Raw genomic sequence first — 18194 nt, forward strand, 5'->3', positions numbered from 1 at the left:
CCGCGCCCCGCCCCCGCGCCGCGCCCCCCCGAGGCGATTGGTCGCCGCGGCCGTCGCTCTCCGCCGCGGCCCGCCCCCCCGCCGGACGGCGCCCGCGCGCCTCGCGATTCGCCGCCCCCCGCGTCAGTCAGCGCCCGCCTCCTCCCGCCACTGGCCAACGGCCGTAGCACGATGGGCGCGAGCCCGCCCCCTTCCCTCCTGACCCCGGGCTCTAATCCACCTAGCGACAGCGTTCTGATTGGTGGCGCCGGGGGGGGCGGCGGAGCGATTTTCTGATTGGCCGAGGCGGCAGGTAGCGGGGGGGGGGGGGCTCCGGCGGGGTTGGGGCAGAACCGCGGGGTTTGGGGCAAAAGGGCCGGGGTTGGGACAGGGCTTCTGGTTTGGGGGCATAACGCCGGGTTTTGGGGGCATACCCCTCGGCTTTGGGGCATAAACCCAGGTCTTGGGGCGTGACCCCGTGGTTTGGGGCATAAAGCCGAGTTTTGGGGCATAACCCTCGGTTTGGAGACAGTCCCGGCCGCTGGGGCAAAGGCCGAGGTTTTGGGACACAGCCCCAGGTTTGGGGACGTAACTGCCGAGTTTGGGGCACAAGGGCCGGGACTGGGGCAAAACCCCAGGTTTGGGGAAATAAACCCCAGGTTTGGGGAAATAAACCCAGGTTTTGGGAAATAAAACCCAAGTTTTGTGAAATAATCCCAGGTTTTGGGAATAACCCCAGGTTTGGGGAAATAAACCCCAGGTTCTGAGGCATGACCCCATGGCGTGACGTCACACCCAAATTACGACATCACGCCTGCTGTGTGACATCACACCCACAGTGTGACATTACACCCGGCACGTGACATCACGCCCGCTTCGTGACATCACACCCGGCTTACGACATCACACCTGCCCCACGACATCACACCTGCCCCATGACGTCACACCTGCCCCATGACGTCACACCCGCCCCCGTGGCATCACCCCGCAGGAGCCCCCCGTGCCCGGCTCCATCGGCGCGGCCGCGGCGGGGCCCGGGAGCTGCCCGGCCCGGTGCTCGCTTTGCCCTTTGCCATTCGCAGAACTGGAACCCGCGTTTTCCTGCCGCGTCAGCCTTCTGGGTTTTTTCCCCCCTGAAAAAGGCTTTTCCAGAGCTCGCTGGGGGAAAGCCGTGAGGAGATCCCCGGGGGTGCCCGGCTGGGACGCGGCCGCAGCCCCTCGCCCGTCTCAGCGGGGCCCAGAGCCCGGACTGCCACGGAGCAGCCCCCGCGGAGCCAGCAGCCGTGTGACGAGGGCAGGGCACGAAGGACCACGCCGGGAAGAAGCAGCTTTTTGTGTTTTCTGGGACACAAACAAGCCTGGGCGGAGCGCCGCGGGGTCCGGCGCGGGGCAGCGGGGCCGAGCTCACGCGAGGGGCTGCGGGGCGCTCGTTTCTTCTGCCCCCGTGGGCCGATACCAGCCCCGCTTTTGCTCACGGGGCGGTTTTATGAGCACGGCCCACGGGGCGGTGGCTGGACGAGGGACGTTCCCCCGCCGCTGCCCGGGCTCGTTTTGGGGATGGGGGCAGCACCGGGGGACCGGGGCAGCAGCTCGGGGGGTCGGTGGGCAGAGCCAGAGCCAGGCGCGGCTGCAGAAAGCGTCCCTGCGGGGCGAAGTCCACAGCTCTCTGCATCTGTTCCTCCGCCTGCGGGGCCGGGCCGACCCCACCGATCCCGGTGGCTGCCGTGCCACAAGGCGGGGGCTCAGCTCCTCCGAGCGCTGGCGTTATCCCAGCACCGGTCTTCCAGAGCTTCCCTTCCTGCGTCCGTTTGGCAGGAGCAAAAGAGGAACAAAACGAACAGGCCCGGCCTTTTCCCCTCCGCAGAGGGCCGAGGCTGGCAGCTGGGACGTCGGCGGCAGCAGGTTGCTGCGCGTGGCTTTGCCAGGCTGCAGGGACACGCAGACCGTCCCCGCCGCCGAGCTGAGCAGAAAGCCAGCGCTTTCAGCCCAACGGAGCGCTGGAAGCGGCCCCGTGCCAGGGCGCTCCCCCCCCGGCGGCAGCTGTTTCCCCCGCAGCACACAAGGCCGTTTTGTTCGGGGTGAGGCTGTGACCTCGTGGAGCAGGATGGAGCGAGCGGCCCCACGGCCCCGCAGGCCCGGGCTGCCCTCCCGAGGTACCAGGCGCAGGGCAGAGCCCGAGGCTGCGCAGCCCTGCGCTAAGCCCCGCTTCCTGCCGCGCCTGCAGCAGCCTCAGGGGCTGAGACGTTGTTTCGAGGATCAGGAGGGAGATGGCTGCAGGAGGTAACCAGAAACAAAAGCAGTAAGCCCTGTTAAGGAGATGAGCAGAAGGCTGCCAGCCCGACAGCCCGCTCCCCAAAGGAAGCGGTGTCTGCCCCATTTAGGCAAGGGTTGCCCCATTAACCCAGATCTGTCCCACCCCCGCTCCGTCACTGTTGTTAGGGGCATTTCCAGGCTCCCCCCAGGAGGAAACACAAACCCCCTCCCTTGTGGATTTCCTCCCTGGGCCAGAGCCCAGCTCCGCGTCCTCCACGAGAGGGAGACCTGTGACCGGCGCAGGGCGAGCGCCGCGTGCCGCAGGGACAGGGACAGGGACAGCGCAGCCCCGGCCCCGCGCTGCGGCTGCAGCACGTCCCCATCCTCACCCACCCCGTGGCCGGTCTGAGCGCCCCCCCGTTACGAGGAACCCAGGGTAGAGTAACAAAATGATTTATTATCATTTCCTCTTATTGTAGAGATCAGTTATGTACAGAAACTGTAAAAAAAACCTCAGGAGCCTTCTGAGAAGAGCAATTACAGATGCTGCTGGAAATAAAATCACAGGTACTGGAAGGAACTGAGAGTCGGTTCTTTGATCGGGGGAATGAGCCTTTGAGGGAGTCTCTCTCTCCCTTTCAAATATCCTTGATGACCTCTTCAAGCTCCTCTTTCGTGTACATGTGGAACTTCATCCCAGGCTCCACGGTGGCAAGCTGAAAGAGAAGGAGCAAGGGGTTAAGTGCGCCTGCATACATGAAGTGACAGCATGGGGCAGGGAACAGAGAGAAGCCACGGCAGACAGAGCAGCTGTTCCTTCTCGGCGGCCTGATCTGCCAGCCCAGCAAGATCATTCCACCCCGTAACATGCTCTTTGATTCCCTAAAATAGCTGCCTGCCGCAGAAATAGCTTTTAATTGACTCAGTCTCCTCATAGTAGCAGCAGCAGGGAACATCTACTGGGAACACTCAGGCCCTGCTTCTGCTCGCTGTGGAAAAAGACCCCGTTAACACGAGCTCCTCATCAAACACTGCTTGGGAGAGGGGTTCCTCGCGCTGCAGCCTCTTCTCCTCCAGCAACCAAGGGTACAAATCCTGGCCCATTACTGGCTTTAAGGGGACAGAGGCAGCAAAATACTCTTAGGGGGAATGCAGACGTGCTCTGCAGAACTGAGGCAAACTGCCTGTTGATCACTGAACACCACCAGTAAGCAAGCTGGTCACCAGGCTGCACCCTGCAACTGCCTGGTGCCCTACCAAGCGGGCCAAACGCTGCCGAGACAACATCTGACATGGCTCAGCCCAAGGGACGGCGCGGGGGACAACTCAGTGCCCTGCCGCTGTGCCAGGAACGGCGTGAGGCAGCGTCCAGGGCAGACAGCTGAGACATTTCACAGGGCAAGCACCAGAACAAGAGATACTTGAAGAATTGTGAGACTGCCAGAGGAATGCAAGTGGGACTTTTGTTTGCACCTAGCTCACGGCGCCAAAGCCCAAGGCGCAGGCAGCTGCTGCAGGCGGGCGAGCCAAGAAGCCGCAGGAGCTCCGGGGATGCTCCAGAGCTCGCTCGCAGATGCCCCCGGCACCGCGCCCACATCTGCGCTGCCGAGGGATCCGCATGCGTGGCTGCAGTGAGCACGGCTCGGGGGGTCCTGGCGCGTCCCACAGCCCCTCCTGGATCGCGAGGTCACCCGACAAACGGCGTGGGTAGAGGGAGGGCAAGCGCCTGCCTTCACCGAGGAGGAACAGCCTGCACGCTCAGGGCGAGACCCCTGCGCAGCCCAGGTCTTAGCGGGCGTTCCCAGAGACGTCGGGTGCTACCACAGGCACCTCGAGCCATTGCTGCGTGCGCTGACACCGGCCCTGATGGACCCGACAGCCTTGAGCACGCGTGTTTGCAGCCTGCTACCCACACCAGGACTTCTCCATGTCTGCTCGAGCCTGCGCCTCACTGCCCGCATACCAAAACTTTGCTTAGCTATTGCCTTACAGGCTTCGCAGGGGAGTAATTAATTTAGAAAGCATAACGTTGTTTAAGGTTCCTGAACGTGGCTGCCAACGGATTTAACTGTTCCGTGACCACACTCCCCCTTCCCTTTGCTGCTAGGTGGAAAAAAACCACACAAGAAAGAGAAGTGGCGTGAGTAAATGAAGTGAAGCACCACATACTTCTGCAAAAGCTAGAAAGCAAAGCAGCAACTTCAGGTGAAGGATTTTCAACCAGAAGGGTGACTTGAGTCAATAGTGACCTTTTAATCCTCAGCACATTCCTCTCGTACTTCACCCCGATACGATTCCTCAATACGTTCAGAGCTCTGCCAAGCACAGTTAAGCCCTGTCAAACGGGGACACGACATAAGGATACTGTACATGCTACCCTGCCTCAATTCCTTCGCACTGTACTGCGGATCTTGCAGGAGAGCCGTGAAGCTGATCAGGAGAGAACTGATCTGCCCGTGATGGGAGTGCAGCTGGGGAAGCAGATTTCAGGCGGCTGGCATCGCTTCTGGAGAGGGCATCTCAGTTTTCAGCGTGCTGCTCCCTGCCTGCGGGCCCCTTCCCTTCAAAGGAAGCCAGTTAATCACGTCAGAAGGGTCCCCAGCAGGAGTATTTGGTAAAAACAACGGGGCGCGTACTTCCAGGGTCTTTGGGAAACAGGTCCTCAGTGCTCAGAGAAAAGGAAGGGGAGAACAGCGGGAGAAGAGCAGCTTGAGTCAGAACGCCACAATCTGAAAAGGTCTCGTGTCTCATAACCCGCCAGAAATAGAAGCAAACTCTATATGCCAGCCTTGCTCATCATCTGCCCGTTATCACTACCAAACAGGAAGGTTTCGTTTGTTTGTTTTACCTTTGCTACCTGAGGAGAACCGTCACAGCCTAACAGTCGAGGTTTGAGGGGACAGGTACAACTGCTCCCATCGTAACCTCCGGGAGCTGCACGCCGGGGTCAGGCTGAGCTCCGCGAGCCCTCGCAGGCAAGAGCCGGAGGTTAGCGAAGCACACTCGTTCCTGGAGGCTTCCCCTCTTTGGTCCTTCTGTCCGACAGATTTTTGGCACCCAGCCAGGACTGAATATAGCAAGTCCAGAAGCTGTATAATTTTCATTCCTTCTAATATTACAAGTACCAGGGAAAAAAAGAATGGCTAAACCCAGGGGAAGAAAAAGCAATCCTGCTGGCACGACAGGTTCTCGCTGGCTGCCTGCCTGCGTAAGGTCGGGGGCGCTCCACTCCCACCCAGCCCCAGCCCAGGGAGAATTGCTTGCACCAGCACCCCGCTCAAGCCAGGCAAATGCACCTGGCCGCACACATCCAGAAACCAAAGAAAGCTCCACAAGCCTCCCAGTGCACCCCGCAACGTACTACAACGAGCAGTTTCAAGTCACAAGACCATCCGCAGCCAGCCAGCCGCTGGCTTGGGCAGTGCCCTCGCTCAACAAGCGCAGGCAGCCCTCCTCTCCAGCAGGCAACTTCCTTACCTGGGCGTTTAAAACACAGCACGCTCCTGCCACGCCTGCTGTGCGGCCAGGGGGATTTGCACCGAGGAAGCCCGGGCTACACGCCGCGCAGAATTATTTACGTCGCAAGCCACAACTGCGTGCTGTTAACAGCCATAGTTACCTCAATGTTGGTTGCATTCAGTTTCTCCTCCATAACTTGTTTCAGGATGACAAGGGAAGATTTGATTGCTTCTTTCAGCGTCATTGACTGTAAAACAAATCACTCGTTAATTGCACTGCTGATGCTCGAGCAAGCACTCGTTCTGTCGTTACCCCTTTGACTCCAGAAGCGCGCTGCTCTCCCCGCTCTTTTTCTCAAATCCTTTAAGCTGTCACTGGCAGCAAACTTAAAAGCTTATCAAATTATCTACAGTATCAACAAGAGATCAAAGTGCACTGTTCAGGCAGGACAGTGGCAATTGCAAGGACGGCGACTTTCTGTTTCTGTATAACTTTTTATAAAGCTTAAGGACTGTTAATCTGGGCACACAAACCTTGCTGGCAGGACCAGGGCGCGAGGGTCCGCTTCCCTTCACCAGTTACTGTCTGTCAAGCAGCTCCCCCCCGAGCTCCACTGGAAGCTCTGAAAAGCTGGACTCCTGGCAGAGGTCTTCCTGCTTTCATATCGTAAATCCCTGCGCGAGGGGAACTAGAGCCTGACGGCTGTGCGATGTTCAGAGGGACGATGGCTGTGCTTGCAGTAACTTTGCACTCGGGAGCTGGCGAACAAGCCACGGAGCCCAGAACCCTGGCAATTCTGCTACTTAATAAATCAGATTATTGAGTCTTAGGCTGGAAGTCCTCAAGGCAATCAGCTGCACCAATTACGCTTTTCATTACAGTATTTGATTTCCTCTGACACAGAGGGAAGGAACGTTTTACTGCTTATCCAACAGGCCGAGGACTTGCAGTACAAAAGCCATCAACTCCGCTGGCTCAACAGATCTGCAAGCCTAGCGAAACATCTATCGCGTTACTTCCTTATGCTTTGGGCTGCATCCACACTGAGCCCTGCTGCTGCCTGGCCGTGCTCGTACAGCAGCTCTTTTATTTATAGGGGGCTTCCTGACATGGACTCAATTGTCACCCGCTGGAGGCAGAACCGGCATCTCGGGCTCTGGGCTCGTGTCCCACGAAGCTGCCCCAGCAGCCGCTGCCGGTTGTAGCGCTCCTCGCCGTGGAGATCCTTCACCAGCAGCTCCCCGCTGCCGTCCAGTCACCGGCTCGGCTGCCAAGGACCGAGCCCAGCCCTGCCAGGCTCACGCACCTCCTCCAGAGCACTCGAGTCTCGCGAATCGCTCATGGGTAAGGAAACGAGCGGACCCTCGTGAGTCACGAGCTACTTCTAACTCGTGCGATGTCAACCCAACGCGGCCTTTTACCTTATGGTAAACCTCCTGCAGGGAGCTCTGCGCGCCTTCCGAGGCGGACCCGATTGCTCTGGCATCACACTGAACAAACGTCCCCGAGGGGTCCATGTGAAACCTGCCGGGAACACAGGTGACAGTGAACAGAGGCACACCCTGCCCCGCGCTGCGGCATCACGAGGGCCTCTCCTCCTCCGCTAGGCCCGCAGCCTCCCCGCGGGGCACTCAGCACCGCTCAAAGCTGGGGAGGAACAGGGCCCCCGCGGGAGCAGCAGCCCGTCTGCCAGCACATGGCCGAGCTCACAGCAGCCGCTCGCTGCGCCCGGCCTCGGGGGCTGCAGGTTGCTCCTCCTGGCACTCAGAGGAGGCTTGAGGAGCGCCCAGGGGTCTCCTGCAGCCCCCCGGGGGGCTGGTAGGCTCGGAGGGAGCTGTGCGCTCCCCTCCATGCTCATAGCTGAGTGTTTTTTGCCCTTTTCCCTTTTAAGAAAATCAGCACGTTTTCACTACTGCTCTCGGGAGGGAGACTTTTTTGGGCTGGCTCTGCGGAGCCAATCCCACCTCCAGCGGAGGCTGTGAGGCTGTTTCAAGCCCAGGAGTTCAGGTTACAAGCACTCCACCTCCCCAAGGAATGTTACAGCAGGCTGCAGATATTATGTTACCGGTGGCTCTGCTGGTCCTTTAGGGAAAGGTAAGAATAAACCCAGGACAAGGAGAGCTCTAACACCTCCCTCCTGCCCAGGAGGCCACACAGAGAAAAGCCGAGATTCGCCGCAGACACAGCACGCTCTTCAACCCTGGAGGAGCAGGCTGCGTGAGCGCTGCCCTAACCCTTGTTTTGAAAGGCAGGCTTAAAAGCATTACCAAACACATCAGGTACACAATGGGATAAACCCCAGGGGTTTAGCTTAAAGAAAACCGCAGAACCAAGCCATTAAAGAGCGCCGGGAAGTTTCCGTTCCCAAAGCTGGCCTGGATCACAGAGCTGAACTTACAGCTGGGGTCCCTTCTCATCAACTCCTCCAAAGAGCAGCGCGACACCAAACGGGCGAGACTGCAACAGAAAGCAGCCGACAGGTTAGGCAAGGCCGACGGCAAAGTCGGAGGAGAGGCGGGAGCAGGCTCGTGGAGCACCCCCAGCCCTGCCGCTACACACCATGGCGCCGGGGTCCGCGTCCTCCTCCCCAAACTGCAGCGCCAGGTTGGAGACGGCCTGCGTCACGCTCTCCACCGTCATGGTTTCATTGTAGGTGAACCAGTGATTCTGCAGGGAAAGCGAGGATTCAAGTTATCGCCTCGCTGCCCTGCGAGGACGAGCCTGGGCCACCCGCAGCGGCCCGGAGCAGCGCCCCGCGCAGCCACAAAGGCAGCTTCGCCCGGCCGCTCCCGACGGGCAGGGGCACGCGGGGCGCTGCGCGTTGGGCCCCAGGATGGGAGCACCAAAAGGAGCCGTTGGTGCAGGACGCGCTGAGAAGCTCGGGATGGATCCCACAGAAAAGCTGCGGCCATCCCAAGGGATCCCCAGGAGGAAGACGCAGGGCCAGGGCACCCCGTCCCCGTGCTTCCAGGGCCCATTCCGAAGGGGTGGGGCGATCCGGTTCCCCAGACACAGGAGCAGTGCTGACACACCGGAAAGCCCCCCCGGGATAAGCTTTTAAATACAGAGCAGTGATTTGTGCCGGGACCCCAGTACCTAAAGCACAGAGGAATTTCAAGGGGCCAAAATTACAACCGAGCCAATCTTCTGACAAAACGCAGCCCGACACACCCGGCACCACGCAGTCGGTGGCGGGCACCGCCAGCGTTCGGAGGCTACGCGGGCGCTGGACACCACGCCCGAAGAGCCCCACCAAACGCTCAGCACCAGAGGAAAACTCGCAGCACGGGAGACGCCGCCTGTTCGTTCTGCAGGAGCCCCGCGTGGGAAGCCAGGCTCCCCGCAGGCCTCCCGCTCCACACCGGTTCCCTCGAGGCAGCGACCTTCCCACGGCAGCCGCCCCGGAGACCAGCGCCAGTGTTTTGCGAAGAGAAACATCGAGCCTTACCTGAGTCTCCACTCTGGCTTTATCGATTAAAGTCTTTGCATCAGCTATTAAGCCGCTCATGGCGCAGCCTGGAAGCAGAGGGAAAGCACGCGTCAGCTCCTCACCGACCTGCAAGGCGCTCTGCCCCCCCCCCCGACTTCCCGAAGCCCGCGGGGAGCACCCCGAGACGCGGTGGCTCGCCGGGGAGCGGGGAGCAGGGGAGGGAAGCGGCGCTGCCGAGGAGCAGGGCGGCAGCGCTCCCGCTCGAGCGGCGCCCGCTGGGACGGACGCGCAGCTGGCGTCTCCCAGGCCTCCCACCCGCCCCGGGTCCGGATCGGCTCACGGGGACGCATCCGAGGCCATCCCGGAGGAGCCACGAGCCCACGGGGAGGGGAAGGCGTCGGGCCCTGCTGCGGGGAGGGCTGGCTCGCTCCGCGCTGGGGGCTTTGGAGCAGCCCCCGCAGGAGCCTGCAGCACGAAGCCGCTCCCTGCTCCGAGCAGGGCGCACGGGAGGAGGAAATGAGACCCTGCGAGGGCTCCCGAGCTGCCATGACCCATATCGTCGGCAACGCGGCCATCTGGGAGGTCTCCCGCTCTTCGCGTGACATATTTGGTAACGAGAGCTCCGTGGGCCCCCCCAGGGTGCGGAAGGCTGCTGCGAGCAGAGGGCCGGCCATCAGTGCCCCAGGAGGACCTGGCCCAGAGTCAAGCCTTTACATTGCAGTAATTCCCTGCCCTCCCGGAGCTAATTTTGGGATGAGCCTTCACGAGGGAGGTCATGGAAGGCGGGGGGCAGGGGTGCTTCAGCTGCCCCTTCCTGCTCCCGCAGCTATGTCCTGCTGGCCTGCGGCCTGGAAAACCAGCGGCCAGGACCTGCTGCTCGCCGAGGGCTGAGGGCTCCCGCTGGGCTCGGCTGAGCTGCCCGCAGGAAAGGCCGGGCCTGAGGCGCAGCTTCTGGAGCTCGCAGGGGACAGCTCTGCTGCACACCCCCACAGAACCGGAGGGCCGTGCCCAGGGGCGGCAGACGCGCGCTTCTCCTTTCTCCTTACCTATGTGGGAATCTATTTCCACGATCTTCTCGATGCTGCTGGGCTCCATGAGCGGGGAGGTGATCCTCTTCTCCACGGCCAGGCAAACGCCCTCCGAGGTCTGGATCCCGATGGCCGTGGAGCCGAGCTGCAAACAACCACCGTTATACCACCACGCCCAGCGCGGGGCAGCCATGACAGAGCACAAACACCACGGTGCAGCACCGATCCCGCTTTATGCCACTTGTAGGGACGCTGTTTCGGAGCCGGACACATCGGCAAGGCAGAAAGCCCGCGCGCAGAACCGCCCAGAGCTGCGCTCCGTTACAGCTCGAAGCGGGGAGCTGCAAGGGCAAAGCCCGTGCTCCCGCCTGCCGGTCAGCTCCTCAGGACCAGCGGCGTCAGGGCAAATAATTCAACCTCTTCCCCGAGCAACATCGAGTTTTAGCGCTTAAAGCCGTACGATTTTAAAAGGCCTTGTGAACCCGGCTCTGCGAGACACAGGAAGCACTGACATGAGAGACGGAGCTCGCAGAACGGCCTTTAGTTCTGGCGGTGCCTGCACTCCCGGCTCAGGCACCGCTCTGTTAGTCAGCTCCTTTCCTCCTCAATGCCTTTTGTCCACGAAATTTAGTGTGGAGGAGAGCAAACCGCGCGCACACCACGCTCCGCGTTCCAGGCAGAGCTCAGCCCCCTGCAGTGTTTTCCCCCGACGTGCGGGTGCTGGAAGCACCCGGCGCGGCCCCACCCCAGCCAGCCACGAGGCCTCGGGGCTGTCACATCGCGAGCTCGGGGCCTCCCCAGGGTGACTGCGCCAGACGCTGCGCGGGGCTGCTTGCGCGGGGGTGCTTGCTCGGGAACGCTCGGCTCAGAGCAGCCGGGGGAATTGTGGCAGCGAGTGCCCCCGGGTCTGTAAGCGGAGGCAGGCCGGGGTCTCCCCCCCGCAGCGCTCGTGGGTTTAGGCACGGCCCAACAGCCCCCGTCCTCTAAGCGTGCACCTGCCACAGCCGGGCACGAGCCCCAAGTGAGAAAAGGACGCCTGCCGTTATTGCAGGGGTGTTTCTGTCCGTGAGGCTGCTGCATGTGAACAACTCGTCCCACGCCCCGGGGCGCAGGCACCACACAGGCACGTCCCAGGAGCCCCCCAGGAGCCCCCTGAGCTGAAACAATCGTGTCTGCAGCTTGTCAGCTCGTCTGGAGACCAGCACAGCCTAACAGCTTCCAGACGCTTTCTACTCTGCCAGAAGTATTTGCAACTATAAAACGTGGCATGGGGACCGGCCTCCGCTCCAGAGTTCTCACCTCCCAGGGCCTTAAGCGACACGAATTACTGCTTTTCGCCTCCTCATTTAAAGGATGCTTTAATGAACTAAAGCAGCAGAGGGAAGATGAAGCCTGCAGACCCCACCCCGCACTCCCCCTTCCCCCCAGTTCACACAGAGGGCTGCTGACAGCTTCTCGGCTTCATCCCCTGCCAGGTTTTACGCCTCACCTGAGCAAACCGCGACCCACTCTGAGCTAAGAACACGAAAGGCAGCCCGCCCAGAGGAGGGCTGCCGCTTTGTTGTTGCTGTGGTTTAAAAGGGGCTCCACAATCGTAAAGCACACGGAGCAGAAAGCAACGCTCCGCTGGCCGAGGATGGTAAAGGGGAGGCAGAGCGCTCCTCTGCTGTTCAAGGAGCATTTAGGAACCCCACAGGTGGCACCTTCTGCAGCTGGAGTCACGGCACGTGAGCACTCGGCACCTCTCGCTTCACCGCCAGCTTCTAGCGGTTTGATTTGGGGATTAGCATCTCTGGACTGCGCTTGCTTTGTGAGCAAATCAGTGGCGAGGAGGCAGAGGGCAGCGCGCCCCAGCCCCTCCGGGCTGCCGGTGCTTCGAGGAGCACAAAGTAGACAAGCGGAGCTGCAGGAGGCGCAGCTGGATGGAAGGGACTGCGCTCTGGCACAGCTCCTGCTCTGCAGACTGCACGTAAAAGGCCAGGACAGAGCTGCCAGCAGCCCCAGGCAGGAGCAGCACCTATTGGGAAAGCGGCGTCCTCCCGGTGCTGCTCAGCGCCGCGCTGCTCTGGGAAGCTAGCCAAAGCCTGCTTCGCTGCAGAGCGAGACCAAAGCGTGGGAGAGCGGAACCCGCCCGGCCTTCCTCCGGGCAGAGCCGCTGCGGAGGAGCCCCGAGCAGCGCGGCGGGACGGCCAGGAGAGCAGGTGGTACCTTTATGGCCTCGATGGCGTACTCCACCTGGAAGAGCCTCCCCTCCGGAGAAAAAGTGTTCACACCCCTGCAAGAAAAACGCCAGAGATGGTGCAAAAGGCAGAGCTCCGGAGGCGACAAGGGGGCCGGGGGCTCTGCCTCAGCCGCGGCCCCGGCCCTTCCCTGGGCGCCCCCCCTGCGCTCCCCCCCCCCCCCCCCCCCCCAGCGCTGCTCCCCGGGCCCGTGCCAGGCAGGAGAACGAGGGGGAGGCAGCCGCAGGTTGTGCCGGGGGAGGTTAGGGTGGGAGCGAGGAGCCGTTTCTGACATTTTGACGTTTATTTCTGACATTTCTGCCCAGCAGCAGCGCTCAGGCGCTGGGGGGCTGCCCGGGGGGGGGGGGGGAGGCACCGCCCCAGGGGTGCTCAAGGCTGGGCCCGGTGCTCGGGGACGTGGTTCTGGGGGGGAGGGGGCCGGTCCCGGGGGACTCCCCCAACCCCACCGGCCCCGGGGCTCCGCGAGACGCCTCCGGGCCCGGCCCCGCCGCCCCCGTTCCCGGCGGAGCCCCGCGGGCAGGGCAGGGCCGGGCCGGCCGCAGGCCGCTGACTCAGCCGCAAGCCGCGGGGCCGGGCGGGGCGCGGCGGGGCCGGGCGGGCACTCACCGGTCGTACTCGGAGCGCGTCAGAAACATGGCGGCGGCGGCGGCTTGGGGGGGGGGCGGCGGCGGCGGCGGGGGCGCGGAGCCGAGGCCGGAGCGCGGCGGAGGCGGGAGCCGCTGTGCCCGAGCCGGGTGCACCGCCACTTCCGGCCAGCCGCCCCGCGGCGCGCATGCGCGGCCCCGCCCCGCTCGCGCGGCTTCCGCCCGCGCCTCAAGCGCATTGGGCCGCCGCGCGGGAAGCGCGGCCAATAGGGAGGCGGGGAGGGCGGGCTCGGCGCGGCGGGGAGGGGAGGGGAGGGGGAGCAGCGGGTGCGGGCGAGGATTGGCTGAGGCGAGGGAGGGGGCGGGGCCGCGACGGGGGGAGGAGCCCCGGGGCACCCAGAGGGAGGGGGCGGGGCCACGCCTCGGGGGCGGGGTCAGAGCGGGAATGGGGGCGGGGCCAGCGCGCTGTGGGGGCGGGGCCAACGGGATGGGGGCGGGGCCTACCGGCAGGGGGCGGGGCCCTTGGGCGCGGCTGGGGGTCCCGGGCGGCCCCGGGGGGGGGGCGGCGAGGCGGGGGGCGGTCGCCGCTGCCCGGCCCCCCGAGCCCCCGGTGCCCCCCCCGGGCGTGGGGCCCCGGAGTCCCGGGGGGCCGCCCCTCCCCCACCCTTCCGCTTCCCCGTGGCGCTTCCTCCCCGGTACGGGCAGCACGCGGCCGGGGGGCGGGGGGGGCCGGGGGGGGCCGGGGGTTCCCCGATCGCCGGCCCGGAGCTGCTCGGGATTGGGGGGGGGGGGGGCGTTGGTCCCGGTTCCGGTCCCGGCCCCGCGCTGCGCTCCGGGGCTGCCGGTTAGCGGGGCAGGGCGGGGGGTGCGGGGTCCGGCCGGCCGCCGGGGGCACCGACCGACGGCCGGAGACAGCCCCCGGGCCACCGCCAGCCCTTGCCCGGAGCCCCGGGGCCGCCCGTCCCGGGGGGGGGGGGGGCGGAGGGGGGCCGGGGGCGGGCCGGGGCCGTCCCGGGCGCGGTGGTCGGCGGGGGCCGGGCCGGGGGCGGGCCGGGGGCAGCCGGGGCGGGGCGGCGCTGCCTGCCCGGGGGCGGTGGGGCTCCCGGTGGCGGCGCCGGGGCGGCTCTGACAGCGGCGCGGCGCCAGCGGGCGGCGGAGGCAGCCCCGACGGCCCCGACAGCCCCGACGGCCCCGCCATGTCGGAGCCCGGAGCCCCCGCGGCCGGCGACAAGGCGCCCCGGCTGCAGGTAGGGGCCCCGGGGCGACCCCCGGTGCCGGGGGGCGGGTGCCCGCCGCGGCCGCCCGGTGCCCGGTGCCCGGCGCGGCTCCCCCCGGGCAACCCCCGGGGCCCCGGCTCACGCCGCTGTCTCCCTCCCGCAGGACCGGGTCCTGGGCGGGATGCGCTGGGGCCGCCTCCTGGAGCCCCTGGGCTTCGTCAAGGTGCTGGAGTGGGTGAGTGCCCCCCGCCCCCCGCGCAGCGGGACCCCCCCGGCCCCTTCCCCAGCACCCGCGGGTGCTGCCGCCCCGCGGCCCCCATCCGGCCCTAACCGCAAGCCCAGATTCAGGGTGTCCCCGTCGCTTTCCTAAAGCCTGCGGGACCCCCCCCCCCCCGGGGACCCCGTAGTCCCCAGCCCACCCGGATCCTGCCCCACCCCAGCGGCTGCGGGCGGGGGGACCCCAGCCGGAGCTTCTCGGGGGGCTCTGGGTGCGGGGCCGCTCGGCCGCTTCGGTTCGGGCCCCGCGGCCCCCCCGGTGACCTTGAGCAGGTGGCTTCACGTGGCCACGCCGGAGGGGACGGAGACTTCGGGGTGCTGGGGCCCCCTCCTTCCCATGGGGTCTGGGGGGCAGCGGGCGTGCAGGGAAGGGGGCAGAGGGGGGCAGCGAGCCCCAAGAAGGGGCACCCTGGGCATGGGGGGGGGCAATTCCATGGCCCCGGTCCCCGCCGTGCTATGAATGGCTCCGGGATTGTATTTCAGGGCCGCGGGGAGGGCGGCATTTCTGCAGCACGGCCACGCCGTGGGCTCCAGCTCCGGGGAAACTGAGGCACGGGGCAGCTCGGCCACCTGGCCCGCGGGGCCGCGGCCCGACACCTTTGGGTGTCTCCTGCCCGGAGGAGCGGGGCCAAGGGGGCTTCTCCCCCGGTGCCGACCCCGCAGCTCCGGAGCGTCCACCCGGGGAGGCACAAAGCCCCCCCCGCCGTTGTGGCTGCTGCGCAGGATGAGGCCCCCCCATGCGAGGGCAGCCCAAAACGGGACGCGGGCGGAAAGCCCCCGGAGAGCGAACGGGAGCCAAGGCCCCGCCGGAGCGGGGCAGCGCGGGGATGTCCCGTGCCGGAGATGCGCGGCGCAGCGCGGGGCGGCCGTGGGCGCTCCTGCCCCGGCGAGGAAACGCCCGCGGCGGTGGCGGGAGCTGCCCGGTGTGCGTGGGGACCTGCCCGTCCCCACGGCGTCTGGCCTGGCCGGGCGGCTTCCCCGACGCTGCCACCCCCAGGGCAGGACAGGCCACGGGGTCCCTCGGTGGGGATGCTCCCGGCGTCCTCGCCCCCCCCCGCTGCCCCGTTTCGCCCCCGTTTTGCCCCCGTTTCGCCCCCCGCCCGGTGCAGGCGGCAGCCCAGGAGCTGGCGCACGCGGCCGACAGCTGCGGGGTGGCAGCGCGCCCTGCCCGCCGCGGCCGTGACTCAGCGCCAGGGGGAAACCCGGCCAGCTGCGGGGTCCGGGGGGGTCCCCGGGGTTTTTTCCCCCCCCCCGACCACTGCTCCCCTCTTGCAGCTCTTCGCCATCTTCGCTTTCGGGGCGTGCGGCTCCTTCAGCGGCGAGACCGGGGCGACGGTGAAGTGCAACGGCGAAACCAAGGAGATGAGCGCCATTTCCGTGCAGTTCGGGTACCCCTTCAGGTGAGGGGGGCGAAACCGGGCTCCCCCCCAGCGAATCCAGCGTGGCCCCGCAGAGACCTGGATGTGGCCGGGGGGGGACACGGGGTGCCGGCTGGGGGTTAAACCCCGTCCCCAGCGCTCAGTGCTGGCTGCGACGCTGTGGCCGTGGCACCGCAGCCAGGGAGGGGCCGCATCCAGCGAGGGACCCTGCCCAGCACAGGGGTTTGGTGCATTTTGGGTGGATGTGGGATTTTGTCCACCCCATCGGTGAGGGCTTAGAAGCGCAGGCTGCTCTGGAGGAGCCTCCTCTGCTGCGTCACGCAGGAGCTCAGGCGTGGCCGTGGGAGCTGCCGGGGCCCCCCGGTACCGGGGGGCATCCCTCGGGGGGGACCCGTCCTCCTGCTGGCTCCGCATCCTGTTCCCGTAGGGATCTTCGTTAAGCAGCGAGGGCGAGGAGGGAGCCGTGCCAGCCACAAGCTGCGGCGTTAGCCCCTTCCCTCGGTCGCCAGGGATCGGACCTGGCTGCGGTCCATGCCCCGTCCTCCTCCCCTCCATCCTTCAGGGATGCCCCAGAGCCGTTATTTCGGGCAGCAGAGCTGTCCCCAGCACGCCGCCCGTTCCCGGGCCACCGGCGTCACCCCGCCGCCGTCCCCGCACCCAGGTTATACCAGATCCCCTTCGAGATGCCGGACTGCGAGGGCGAGTCTGAGACCCGGACCCTGCACCTCGTCGGTGACTTCTCCGCCCCCGCCGAATTTTTCGTGACCCTGGGGGTCTTCTCTTTCCTCTACGCCATGGCGGCTCTGGTGCTCTACCTGCGCTTTCATTCCCTCTACGGCGAAAACAAGAAGCTCCCCTTCGTGGTAAGGTGGCTGCGCCCCGGGGCCGGATCCTGCCCCACAGCCGGCGCAGGCCAGGGAAGGGGCTGAGCCCGGTGCCTCGTCCCGGCAGGATTTCTGCGTCACCGTCTGCTTCGCCTTCCTCTGGCTGGTGGCGGCGGCCGCGTGGGGCAAGGGGCTGAGCGACGTGAAGGCGGCCACGCGTCCCTCCAGCCTCATCGCCGCCATGAGCGTGTGCCAGGGCCAGGACGTGGTGTGCAACGCGGGCGCCACGCCGGCCATGGGGCTGGCCAACATCTCCGTGGTGAGGGCACGGTGTGCGGGAGCTGCGCACACGCACGTGTACATGCGTGCACACGTGGGTGCGGGCACACGCATTCATCTGTTTGCTGGGCCACACACGCACACACACGGCAAACCTGCGCGCGCACGTGTTCACACGGGAACGCACACACAGCTACACCGTGCACACGTGTGCACACACGCACGCACAGCCGTGCCCGCGAGCCCTCGTGCACACACACCCACGTGGGATTCCTGAGCTCAGCCGGGAGAGGGCAGTGGGAAGCCGTCGCACACGCGCTCCGCAGCCGCGCTGCTCACGGAGCCTGCTGCTGGCACGGGACGGGGGGCCCGTCCTGCACCCCCTGCCCCCGGGGACAGCACGGACCCCCCCAGCCACACGGGTCCCCGGGGCGGGCGGTGGCACCGCAGCCCCTGGCACGGCGATGGGGGGGGCGGGGGGTCCCCGGGGCTGGGACACCCCTGGGTGCCCCACGCCGCGGGTCTCTTCTCTCCCTGCAGCTCTTCGGCTTCATCAATTTCCTGCTGTGGGCCGGGAACTGCTGGTTCGTGTTCAAGGAGACGGCGTGGCACGCGCAGGCTGCGCCCCGCGACAGCGCGGCCGAGCAGGGAGCCATCGACAAGCAGTAGCCGCCCCGGGGTGGCAGCGGCAGGGGGACGCGGGGGGGGGGGGGGACGCCTGTCCCCGGGGCACCTCGCGCCGGCCACCAGCCGGGGGACGGGGTGTCGCGGGCCCCGGGGGCACGGGGGGGCGGCTGCTGCAGGGACATGCGCCCCCGGTTGGGCGGGCGCAGGGTCGGGGCATTAACCGCTGCTGTCTGGCTGTGTACAGGGGTCCGGGCGTCCCGGTCCATACCCCGCGTGCCCGCCCCTGTACGGAGGCGCATAAAGGTCCTGGGTACCCAGCTCCGTGCGGGGCGCGTGGAGCCCCTGCGTGTCCGGCTCTGTGGGGGGGGGGACCTGGCACTGCTGTGCTGCTCTGTGCCGGGGGGCCGGACCCCTGGGGGCTCAGCTCCGTGTGAGGGCACGTACGGCACCCGGGGGCCCAGCTCTCTTGGGGGACGTACGTAAGCCCGGGGGGTCCTCTGTAGGGGTACGTGTGAGCGGGGGGGGCAGCTCTCTATAGGGATATACATAAGCCGGGGGGGGATCAGCTCCCTACAGGGCTATACATTAAGCTGTGCGGCCCAGCTCTCCATGTGGGTAT

General features: G+C 65.9%; 2 protein-coding genes across 3 annotated transcripts; one reads left to right on the top strand and one right to left on the bottom strand.

Annotated features, from left to right (window-relative positions):
• Window positions 1-2669: 2669 nt before the first annotated feature.
• PSMA5 (proteasome 20S subunit alpha 5) lies at window positions 2670-13128 on the bottom strand. Its single transcript, XM_083813021.1, has 9 exons — window positions 12996-13128; window positions 12358-12424; window positions 10168-10294; window positions 9140-9207; window positions 8251-8358; window positions 8090-8148; window positions 7113-7215; window positions 5852-5938; window positions 2670-2948 (listed from the first exon to the last, which is right to left on the bottom strand). Exons 1-9 carry the CDS (start codon window positions 13022-13024, stop codon window positions 2871-2873), a joined length of 726 nt encoding a protein of 241 aa, XP_083669147.1. The 5' UTR covers window positions 13025-13128; the 3' UTR covers window positions 2670-2870.
• A 33-nt stretch (window positions 13129-13161) lies between these two features.
• SYPL2 (synaptophysin like 2) lies at window positions 13162-17892 on the top strand (the record flags this gene model as incomplete). Of its 2 annotated transcripts, none has more annotated exons than XM_083813019.1 (6): window positions 13162-13668; window positions 14354-14425; window positions 15742-15866; window positions 16507-16708; window positions 16797-16988; window positions 17489-17892. In XM_083813019.1, 6 exons carry the CDS (start codon window positions 13162-13164, stop codon window positions 17615-17617), a joined length of 1227 nt encoding a protein of 408 aa, XP_083669145.1. In that variant the 3' UTR covers window positions 17618-17892. The 2 variants fall into 2 exon arrangements, with proteins under 2 accessions (XP_083669145.1, XP_083669146.1); XM_083813020.1 differs by lacking the exon at window positions 13162-13668 and adding an exon at window positions 14060-14220.
• Between the last annotated feature and the right edge of the window lie 302 nt (window positions 17893-18194).

This window comes from Anser anser, assembly GCF_964211835.1.
Source record: "Anser anser genome assembly, chromosome: 27".
NCBI classification, from domain to species: domain Eukaryota; kingdom Metazoa; phylum Chordata; class Aves; order Anseriformes; family Anatidae; genus Anser; species Anser anser.

Bases quoted from the DNA above. Each gene is read 5' to 3' on its own strand.
- PSMA5 (XM_083813021.1), bottom strand. From the start codon at position 13,024: ATGTTTCTGACGCGCTCCGAGTACGACCG. The intron at 12,425-12,995 runs GTGAGTGCCCGC...TTTTTCTTGCAG, and splicing joins ACGCGCTCCGAGTACGACCG to GGGTGTGAACACTTTTTCTC. The intron at 9,208-10,167 runs GTAAGGAGAAAG...CTCTGCTTCCAG, and splicing joins GGAAATAGATTCCCACATAG to GCTGCGCCATGAGCGGCTTA.